Source organism: Ranitomeya imitator, chromosome 2 (assembly GCF_032444005.1).
Source record: "Ranitomeya imitator isolate aRanImi1 chromosome 2, aRanImi1.pri, whole genome shotgun sequence".
NCBI classification, from domain to species: Eukaryota; Metazoa; Chordata; class Amphibia; order Anura; family Dendrobatidae; genus Ranitomeya; species Ranitomeya imitator.
Genome location: NC_091283.1, coordinates 260,458,129 through 260,469,628, shown reverse-complemented (window position 1 = coordinate 260,469,628; position 11,500 = coordinate 260,458,129). Strand labels below are relative to the sequence as shown.

Below are 11,500 nucleotides of genomic sequence, written 5' to 3'. Positions count from 1 at the left end.
TTGCTGAGTGTGAAGGTACCTTTAATCATAAAGCTGGTTTAAATTACATTAAAGTTTTGCATAATGAAACAATCTAGATACTCTTACTCCAGTATTGTTTATCTTTAGTTAACAGAATGGGTCTTGGAGAATCGGACTTGCAATAACCATGAATCCCACTGCTAATAGTAATAATCTGTTTTATAGTCAACGAGAGAGGGTGTCCATAGGTCCGATCTCTGGAACTTAGTTAATGTTTCCAGACTCTCTTTTGAAAAGTTACTAGAATAGCATTCCTCATATTTAAAGGAGACAAAGAAATCATTTTACAGGTTGATACTGAAAACTTTATTTTATTTTTCTTGAATGACAGTGCTTGAAAGTGTCAAAAGGTACTTGATTTATTTCTGTTTGTTATTATACTAATTTGCAATGTACTTTTATATGCAACTTATTTTAATAAACTTGATTTACACAAAAACTATTCCAACATTATGAACATAAAGAATTCTCCCCTATGTGACGTCTCTGATGTCTATTAACAGTTGATTTCCAAGTAAAATATTTCCCAAATTAAGAAAATGTAAAAGGCTTCTCCTCTGTGTGGCTGCTCTGATGTCTAACAAGAAGCGTTTTCCGGTTAAAACATTTCCCACATTCAGAACATGAAAAAGGCTTCTCCCCTGTGTGAGTTCTCATGTGACTAACAAGATTCCCATTTCGGTTAAAACATTTCCCACATTCTGAACATGAAAAAGGCTTCTCTTCTGTGTGAGTTCTTTGGTGTCTAATACATCGTGATTTGTTGGTAAAACATTTCCCACATTCTGAACATGAAAAAGGCTTCTCTCCTGTGTGAGTTCTTTGGTGTTCATCAAGATTCCTTTTGTAAGTAAAACATTTCCCACATTCTGAACATGAAAAAGGCTTCTCTCCTCTGTGAGTTCTTTGGTGTCTAATACATTGTGATTTGTCGTTAAAACATTTCCCACATTCTGAACATGAAAAAGGCTTCTCTTCTGTGTGAGTTCTTTGGTGTCTAATACATTGTGATTTGTTGGTAAAACATTTCCCACATTCTGAACATGAAAAAGGCTTCTCTCCTGTGTGAGTTCTTTGGTGTTCAACAAGATTCCCTTTGTAGGTAAAACATTTCCCACATTCTGAACAAGAAAAAGGCTTCTCTCCTGTGTGAGTTCTTTGGTGTTCACCAAGATTCCCTTTCTGGTTAAAACATTTCCCACATTCTGAACAGGAAAAAGGCTTCTTCCCTGTGTGAGTTCTATGGTGATTAACCAAATCTGATTTCCATTTAAAACATTTCCCACATTCTGAACATAAAAAAGGCTTCTCCCCTGTGTGAGTTCTATGGTGATCAACCAAATCTGATTTATGGTTAAAACATTTCCCACATTCTGAACATGAAAAAGGCTTCACTCCTGTGTGAGTTATTTGGTGTCTAACAAGACTCTCTCTGTTGGTATAACATTTCCCACATTCTGAACATGAAAAAGGCTTCTCTCCTGTGTGAGTTCTTTGGTGTTCAACAAGATTCCCTTTGTAGGTAAAACATTTCCCACATTCTGAACATGAAAAAGGCTTCTCTCCTGTGTGAGTTCTTTGGTGTTCAACAAGATTCCCTTTGTAGGTAAAACATTTCCCACATTCTGAACAAGAAAAAGGCTTCTCTCCTGTGTGAGTTCTTTGGTGTTCACCAAGATTCCCTTTCTGGTTAAAACATTTCCCACATTCTGAACAGGAAAAAGGCTTCTTCCCTGTGTGAGTTCTATGGTGCTTAACCAAATCTGATTTCCATTTAAAACATTTCCCACATTCTGAACATAAAAAAGGCTTCTCCCCTGTGTGAGTTCTATGGTGCTTAACCAAAACTGATTTCCATTTAAAACTTTTCCCACATTCTGAACATGAAAAAGGCTTCTCTCCTGTGTGAGTTCTATGGTGTTCATCAAGATTCCTTTTGTAAGTAAAACATTTCCCACATTCTGAACATGAAAATGACTTATTTGCTTTAGCAGCAGTTTGTTTTTTAACACCTCTTTTGTGACTTTGATTTTCCTTAGTAGTCAGTAATGAATCAGAAAATGGGACCTGTTTCATAGGATCAGATGACAGATCTTTGCTGTGAATGGATGATGATATATCTGGAGTAACAGCAATCACTTCAGTTGTATCTTGTAGGATCTCAAGATCATCAGATTTAAAAATTGAAGATGTCAGCTGTCCCTCTGATCTCCTGGTACAGTCATCTGCTAAGATAAAAAAAAATGTAATAAAATATCCTTGAGCTTTATATTTTTGAACATTTCTACTTAAACTGTCCATAAAAATGGAAAGCTATGTAAAAAAGCTTTATTTACCAAGACAATGACAGTTCAAAGTCTAATAGAAGACCTTGTTGGATGAGCCAGTTGTGCGTGGTGTTCAACTGTTTGTTCATTCTGCCTCCCAAATATCGAATAAAAAGACACCAATCAATGTTATGTAGGCGAAAATAATACTAATTATCTCACAAAAAAAACAAGTCCTCACTTAGGTCCATCATCTGTGAATGGAAAAACAGAGGTTCCCACACTATTAGTGGCTCAAAGGCTGTTGAAAAGCAACAGTTTATATAAACCAATCCAGCAAAATCTGCTCTCACTTCTGAGTCTTGCAGTGTGCTCAAACATATAGGATCCCTGTATTTACAAATATTATAGTGAGAAGAATCCACTTAATCTGCGGCGTGTGTCTCCTGGAGCACAATCTGGGCATTATGTGCTGGGTAATAAAATGGCAAATATGTAATTATCACTCTACAACATCTACTTCCAGAAAGTGGCTGTGGAGTCAAAATAATAATTCCACCTACATCCGTGGTCAAAATTGTTGTTACCCCTCGTTTAATGACAGAAAAACCCACAATGGTCACAGAAATAACTTAAATCTGACAAAAGTAATAATAAATCAAAAATGTATGAAAATGAACAAATGAAAGTCAGACATTGCTTTTCAACCATGCTTCCACAGAATTTAAAAAAAAATAAGACTTATAAAATAGGCCTGGACAGAAATGATGATACCCTTAACTTACCTGCTTCATGACCGCCAATGGTAGATGAACATCGGCGCTAGCAGGGCTTTGTACAGCGCCGACATTTGTCTACAGTCAGCAGTTTTGTGCTCATCAGGACCCCCACGTACCTTATAACGAGGGGATTCCAGCGCACAACACTTCCTGTGACCCCAACCTCATCGAGACCAGATTGGTTCAGGTCCTGATGACATCAGCATCACACCAGCCAATGAGACAAATCACTAGGAAAGTTTGTTGTAGCAACGAACTTTCCAGGGCGATCTGCGTCATAAAAACGTTGTTTCTCCTCAGATCTCCTGTCAGAGATTAGAGGAGAAACAGTGTTACAAGTGCTGCTGGCAACAGCTGTGTCAGTCAGCGATTTTGCTATAAAAAACAGATAAGGCAGGTTAGGGTTAGTGCCATAGTTAGGGTTAGTGTTGGGGCTAAAGTTAGGGTTAGTGTTGGGGATATTATTAGGCTAAAGTTAGGGTTACTATTAGGGTTAGGGATAATGTTAGGCTAAAGTTAGGGTTATTGTTAGGGTTAGGGATACTTTTAGGCTAAAGTTAGGGTTACTGTTAGGCTAAAGTTAGGGTTACGGTTAGGATAGCTGTTAGGCTAAAGTTAGAGTTTATTCTAAAGTTAGGCTTAAGCTAAAGAATTAGCTTTTTTTATAAGATAAAATAATTTTTTATAAAATAACAATTTTCTCAATTGTCTCCCCAATAATTTGGTCACCTCAGTCACGTCAGAATTTTCTATTTCCGAAAAAAAAAAAAAAAAAACAAGTAAAATGGCCAATCAGTATTATAGTACAGAGGAGACTTATGCACTTTTATGTTCTGACAGCAAAGAAAGTGCAGTGCCAGATGGCGATGTGGATTTCGAGTGCAGTGCCAGATGGCGATGTGGATTTCGAGTGCAGTGCCAGATGGCGATGTGGATTTCGAGGGCTTTAATAGCAGCGACAGTGATAGCTCAGAAATGAGCAGTGATTCTGGTCCATCCTCACACACAAGGATCAGTACAAAAAGAAGGAGAAATTGCGCTTCGGGAGAAATGTCTTCAACTCAGGGAACAATGCCCAGTACTAGCGCTGTCCTTAGTGCTCGTTTATTGGTGCACATCAATTTGCAAGGGGCTTTGCCTCTTGATGTAGCATTTTCCAGATGGGAAGCTTCAGATTTGGCTACTCCATTCATCCCTAATTTTAATGCCATTCCTGGTACAAATGTGGAGGTGGAAAATTTTGGACCAGTTCATTTTTTTTAATTTGCTTCTGACAGTTAGCGTGCTAGAGCATATTATCCTACAAATTTATATGTGTCCCAATTCATCACCCAGAATCCACGATCCTATTATGCTAAGTCAAATTTATGGACACCAACTAATGTCCTAGAAATAAAAAAATTTAAGACTTACATTTGCTATGGGGCTTGTTAAAAAAACGAGCATTCGGTCCTATTGGTCCAACCGCCCTGTTCAAGCCACCCCAATGTTTTCTGCCATTCTTCCTAGGATCTGTTATGAAATGCTCATGAGGTTTTTTGCCATTTTAACGACAATAGTTGATGCCTGACCAGAAATGCCCCAGAACATGACAGACTATTCAAAATCAGACCCATCATCAAAGATTTGACAGAAAAGTTCTTAAAGCTTTACACCCCAACAGAAAACATTTCCATTGATGAGTCCCTTGTAAAATTCAAAGGAAGACAGCACCTCAAGCAATTTATTCCTTCTAAGAGGGGAAGGTTCGGAATAAAGCTCTATAAAATGTGCGAGAGTTCAACTGGATACCCATCAGCTTTTCACATTTATGAGGGGAAAGATAGCCAATTGAGCCCACCAGGATGCCCTACTTATCTGGGGACATCTGGAAAAACCGTTTGGGAGCTGATAACTCCATTTTTACAAAAAGGCTACAATCTGTATGTTGACAACTACTACACCAGCACACCCCTATTTAAAAGTCTGGTTGAACATAAGATGGGGGCTTGTGGGATCATTCACAAAAATCATCAGGGGTTTCCACAATAATTGGTCAATGAAAAGTTCCGAAAGGGGCAGTCAGGGGTTTACGCAATGGAGAGCTGCTTGCCCTTAAGTATAAGGATAAAAAAGATATTTTTATCCAGAGCTCGATCCACACAGATGCCACAAGGGCCACTGCAGAGCAACAGGGATCCACTACTCCAAAACCTGTGTCTGTCATTGACTACAACAAATATATGTCTTGCAGATCAGGATCTACAGCCATACCAGGTATCAAGAAAACCATGTACCTGGTATAGAAAGTTAGTCATTTATTTGTTTCAGGTGGCCACATATAATTATTTTGCGTTATACAAAAAAGCCGTAAACGCAGATAATTTCCTTGATTATCAGGAAAAGCTTATTGAAATTCTTGTTTTTTTTTTTAAATTTTGTCCACGCCAATCCTTTATAATCTGAAGATGTTAGAAGACTCACTGAGGGACATTTTATTGCACTCATTCCAGCAATTGAAACAGGAAAGAGCCCCAGAGAAGATATCGTGTATGTTCCAAGAGAGGAATGAGGTATGATACCCGGTATTATTGCCTACAATGCCCATCATTGCCGGTCTAAAGGTACCTTCACACTAAACGATATCGCTAGCAATCCGTGACGTTGCAGCATCCTCGCTAGCGATATCGTTTAGTTTGACACACAGCAGCGATCAGAATCCTGCTGTGATGTCGCTGGTCGGGGCTAGAGGGCCAGACCTTTCTTTGGTCGCTGGCTCTCCTGCTGACATCGCTGAATCGGCGTGTGTGACACCGATTCAGCAATGTCTTTGCTGGTAACCAGGGTAAACATCGGGTTACTAAGCGCAGGGCCGCGCTTAGTAACCCGATGTTTACCCTGGTTACCATCCTAAAAGTAAAAAAAAACAAACGCTACATACTTACCTACAGCCGTCTGTCCTCCAGCGCTGTGCTCTGCACTCCTCCTGCACTGGCTGTGAGCGTCGGTCAGCCGGAAAGCAGAGCGGTGACGTCACCGCTCTGCTTTCCGGCCGCTGTGCTCACAGCCAGAGCAGGAGGAGTGCAGAGCGCAGCGCTGGAGGACAGACGGCTGTAGGTAAGTATGTAGCGTTTGTTTTTTTTACTTTTAGGATGGTAACCAGTGTAAACATCGGGTTACTAAGCGCGGCCCTGCGCTTAGTTACCCGATGTTTACCCTGGTTACCGGCATCGTTGGTCGCTGGAGAGCGGTCTGTGTGACAGCTCTCCAGCGACCAAACAGCGACGCTGCAGCGATCCGGATCGTTGTCGGTATCGCTGCAGCGTCGCTTAATGTGAAGGTACCTTTATGCCTCCATGACTGGTTTATAATCTTCCACACAGATCCACATTTTTAAACTGTTTTGACATTCAAGCATTTGGTTTATTTAGTGACAGACACATCTGAGTAGAGCTGACTTAACAATTTCCGGGGGTAGGTGGGGGGATATCTCCAGAGACACAAGCTGGTCACAATATATTGGGCACTACAATGACATTTTTGCTCTAAAACTTCCAATACGTGTTTCTGGAAATCATCCATGTAGTGGAAATGATCATTATATCCATAGATGAATTCCCAGAGCGGTGTAATTTCCCAAATGGGATCACTTCAGGGGGGAATTCTGTTGTTCTGGCACGTAGCGGCTCTCCAAAGTGCCATCCTCCCTGAAGTGACCCCATTTTGGAAATGACACCCCTCTGGGAATCGGAAATGACACCCTTCTGCAAATTCATGTATGGGTGTAGTGACCATTTACCCATCTACCTATTTTCCAATGTAAAATCTGGGGTTAAACAACATTTTAGTGGTAAAAATGTTATTAATTTTTCTTCACTGCCCAATGGTATAATTTTCTATGGAACAGCTGTGGTGTCAGTATGCTCACTGCACCACTAGAAGATTTCATTCAGGGAAGTATTTTGTAAAATGCAGTCCCTTTTGGGGGCTTATGCTGTTCTGGCACCTCAGGGGCTCTGGCAATGTGACATGTCGCCCACAAACAATTCAAGCAAAATCTGCTTTCCAATATGGCACTCCTTCCCTTCTGAGCTCTGCCATGCGCCCAAACAGTGATTTACCCCCACATATGGGATGTCAGCATACTCAGGACAAATTGCACAACTACTTTTGGGGTCTCCTGTTACCCTTTTGAAAATAAAAAATTGAGGGCAAAAAGCTAATTTCTTCTGGAAAAAAATATTTTTTTTTCAGGGCTCTATGTAATTAACTTCTGTGTAGCACTTGGGGGTTGAAAGTGCCCACCACACATCCTTGGTGGGTCTAGTTTCTAAAATGGTGTCACTTGTGGGGGGTTTCCACTGTTTAGGCACATCAGTGGCTCTCCAAACGCTACATGGCAACCGCTAATTATTCCAGCATACCGTATATACTCGAGTATAAGCCAACCCGAGTATAAGCCGACCCCCCTAATTTTGCCACAAAAAACTGGGAAAACTTATTGACTCGAGTATAAGCCTAGGGTAGAAAATGCAGCAGCTACCGGTGAATTTCAAAAATAAAAATAGATGCTCCATACCGTTCATTATTGCCCCATAGATGCTCCATATACAACTGTGCTATATAGAATGCTCTGCACCGTTGATTATGGCCCCATAGATGCTCCTTATAATGCTGTGCCATATATGCTCTGCACCTTTGATTATGGCCCCATAAATGCTCCTTATAATGTTGTGCCATATATGCTCTGCACCTTTGATTATGGCCCCATAAATGCTCCTTAGAATGCTGTGCCCCATATATGCTCTGCACCTTTGATTATGGCCCCATAGGTGCTCCTTAGAATGCTGTGCCCCATATATGCTCTGCACCTTTGATTATGGCCCCATAGGTGCTCCTTAGAATGCTGTGCCCCATATATGCTCTGCACCTTTGATTATGGCCCCATAGGTGCTCCTTAGAATGCTGTGCCCCATATATGCTCTGCACCTTTGATTATGGCCCCATAGGTGCTCCTTAGAATGCTGTGCCCCATATATGCTCTGCACCTTTCATTATGGCCCCATAGGTGCTCCTTAGAATGCTGCCCCATATATGCTCTGCACCTTTCATTATGGCCCCATAGGTGCTCCTTAGAATGCTGCTGGTGCTGCCATAAAAAAAAAAATCACATACTCACCTCTTTTCTCAGGACGCCGGCGCTTTCAATAATTACCTGCTCCTCGTGCGGCTCCGTCTCCAGCACTGACGCTCAGCAGAGGGCGCGCACTGACTACGTCACAGCGCCCTCTAACCTGAGCGTCACTGCTAGAGGACGCTGCAGACGGAGCCGCACCGGAGCGAGGAGCAGGTAATTATAGCGCTGCGCTCCCCTTACCTGCTGCGGCGCGGTCCCTGCAGTCCCTGGCTTCTCCGGCGCTGCAGCTTCTTCCTGTAATTGAGCGGTCACATGGCACCGATCATTTACAGCAATGAATATGCGGCTCCTCCCCTATGGGGGTGGAGCCGCCTATTCATTTCTGTAATGAGCGGTGCCATGTGACCGCTCAGTACAGGAAGAATCTGCAGCGCCGGTGAAGCCAGGGACTGCAGGGACCGCGCCGCAGCAGGTAAGTATGACTACACAGCCCCCGCTCTCCCTCCCCTGCTGACACCCGGGTATATGATTCGAGTATAAGCCGAGAGGGGGACTTTCAGCCCAAAAAAATGGGCTGAAAATCTCGGCTTATACTCGAGTATATACGGTATTTTACATTCAAAAAATCAAATGGCGCTCCTTACCTTCCGAACCCTGCCATGCCCCACAACAGTAGATTTCCCCCACATATGGGGTATCAGCATGCTCAGGAGAAATTGCACAAGAAAATGTATAGTCCATTTTCTCCTGTTACCCTTGCGAAAGTAAAAAAAATAAGGTCTAAAGGAAAATTTTTGAGAAAAAAAATGCTTATTTTTTCCAACCGCATTCCATTCATTCCTGTGAAGCATGTGAAGAGTTAATAAACTTCTTGAATGTGGTTATGAGGACCATGAGGGGTGCAGTTTTTAGAATGGTGTCACTTTTGGGTATTTTCTGTCATATTGACCCCCCAAACTCACTTCAAATGTGATGTGGTCTCTAAGAAAAATGATTTTCTAAATTTTGTTGTAAAATGAGAAATCGCTGGTCAACTTTTAACCCTTATAACTTCCTAACAAAAAAAAAATTGTTTCCAAAATTGTGCTGATGTAAAGTAAACATGTGGGAAATGTTATTAATTAACTATTTTGTGCGATATGACTGATTTAAGAGCATAAAAATTTAGAAAATTGTAAGATTTTCGCCAAATTTCCATTGTTATAACAAATAAATGCAAGTTATATCAAAGAAATTCTACCACCATCATAAAGCATCATTGAAGCATTAGAGTTATGACCTCAAATTGACACTGGTCAGAACTGAAAAAATTGGCCCGGTCACGAAGGCAAAAACAGGCTCTGGCGCGAAAGGGTTAATATTTTGTTGCACAACCTCTTGAGGCAATCACTGCAATCAAACGATTCCTGTAACTGTCAATGCGGCTTCTGCACCGCTCGACAGGTATTTTGGCCACTCCTCAAGAGCAAACTGCTCCAGTTATCTCGTGGTTGAAGGTTGCCTTTTCCAGGCGGCATGTTTCAGCTCTTTCCAAAGATGCTCAATAGGATTTAGGTCAGGGCTCATAGAAGGCCACTTCAGAATAGTCCAATGTTTTTCTCTTAGCCATTCTTGGGTGATTTTAACTGTGTGTTTTGGGTCACTAACCTGTTGCAAGACCCATGACCTGCGACTGAGACCAAGCTTTCGGACACTGGGCAGCACATTTCCGTCTAGAATCCCTTGATAGTCTTGAGATTTCATTGTACACTGCACAGATTCTAGACACCCTGTGCCAGATGCAGCAAAGCAGCCCCAGAACAGAACATAACAGAGCCTCCCTCAATGTTTCACACTAGGGACAGTGTTCTTTTTTGGGCAGCACGGTGGCGCAGTGGATAGCACAGCAGCCTTGCAGTGCTGGAGTCCTGGGTTCAAGCCCCACTAAGGACATCATCTGCAAAGAGTTTGTATGTTTCCTCCGGGTTCTCCAGTTTCCTCCCACATTCCAAAGACATACTGATAGGGAATTTAGATTGTGAGCCCCAACGGGGACAGCGACGATAATGTGTGCAACCTGTAAAGCGCTGCGGAATATGTTAGCGCTATATAAAAAATTAAGATTATTATTATTTTTTGTCTCATCTGTCCATAGGACATTCTCCCAGAAGCTTTGTGGCTTGTCAACATGTAGTTTGGCAAATTCCAGTCTGGCTTTTTTTATGATTTTTTTCAACAATGTCGTCCTCCTTGGTCTTCTCCCATGAAGTCCACTTTGGCTCATACGGCAGATGGTGTGATCTGACACTGATGTTCCTGGAGTTTGAAGTTCACCTTTAATCTGTTTCGAAAGTTTTTCTGGGCTCTTGTTACCATTCTTATTATAAGTCTCTTTGATTTGTCATCAATTTTCCTCCTGCGGCCACATCCAGGGTGGTTGGCTACAGACCCATGGATCTTAAATTTTTGAATATATGCAACTGTAGTCACAGGAACATCAAGCTACTTGGAGATAGTCTTATACAGGGCCGTATTTGCCACTAGGCACGTGAGAACACGTGCCTCAGGCGCCAGGATGCAGGGGGGCGGCACCTGAGCAAGGCTTTTTTTTCTCGAAGTCTGGGTTCAAACGCCCGCCCACCCCTCCCTGAAGATGACATACTCCCCCTCCTCCAGCGGTGCCTGCAGCTCCGTTGGTTTCAGCAGCGGCAGCTCATCCTGTGCTCACAGCGGTCACGTGGTACCACTCATTAAGGTGGACGACGGGGAGCCACGCATACAAGATGGGAGGGGGAAGCCGAGCCATGCATACAAGGATGTGAGGGGAGGAGCCATGCATACAAGGATGTGAGGGGGGAGCAATGCATACAAGGATGTGAGGGGGGAGCCATGCATACAAGGATGTGAGGGGGGAGCCATGCATACAATGATGTGAGGGGGGAGCCATGCATACAAGAATGTGAGGGGGAGCCATGCATACAAGATGGGACAGGAAAGCCATGCATACAAGAATGGGAGGGGGAGCCATGCATACAAGATGGGACAGGGAAGCCATGCATACAAGATGGGACAGGGGAGCCATGCATACAAGGATGGGAGGAGGGAGAGCCGAGCCATGCATACAAGGATGGGAGGGGGGAGTCGAGCCATGCATACAAGATGGGACTGGGGGATCCATGCATACAAGATGGGATGGGGAGCAATGCAGACAACATGGGGAGACGCAGACAACATGGGGAGACACAGACAGGATGGGGGAACCACACATACTGGGATAGGAATGAAGGGACAATGCATACCCGGCTTATACTCGAGTCAATAAGCCTATCCAGTTTTCC

General features: G+C 42.7%; 1 protein-coding gene across 1 annotated transcript in view; it reads right to left on the bottom strand.

The window, feature by feature from the left end:
• Positions 1 to 313: 313 nt before the first annotated feature.
• Positions 314 to 11,500, bottom strand: part of LOC138662998 (zinc finger protein 665-like) — a 58,416-nt gene continuing 47,229 nt past the window's right edge. Inside the window, exon 11 of the mRNA XM_069749037.1 lies at positions 314 to 2,246. Coding sequence (XP_069605138.1) covers positions 553 to 2,246 — 1,694 coding nt within the window. The 3' untranslated portion in view covers positions 314 to 552. The remainder of the gene's footprint in view (positions 2,247 to 11,500) is intronic.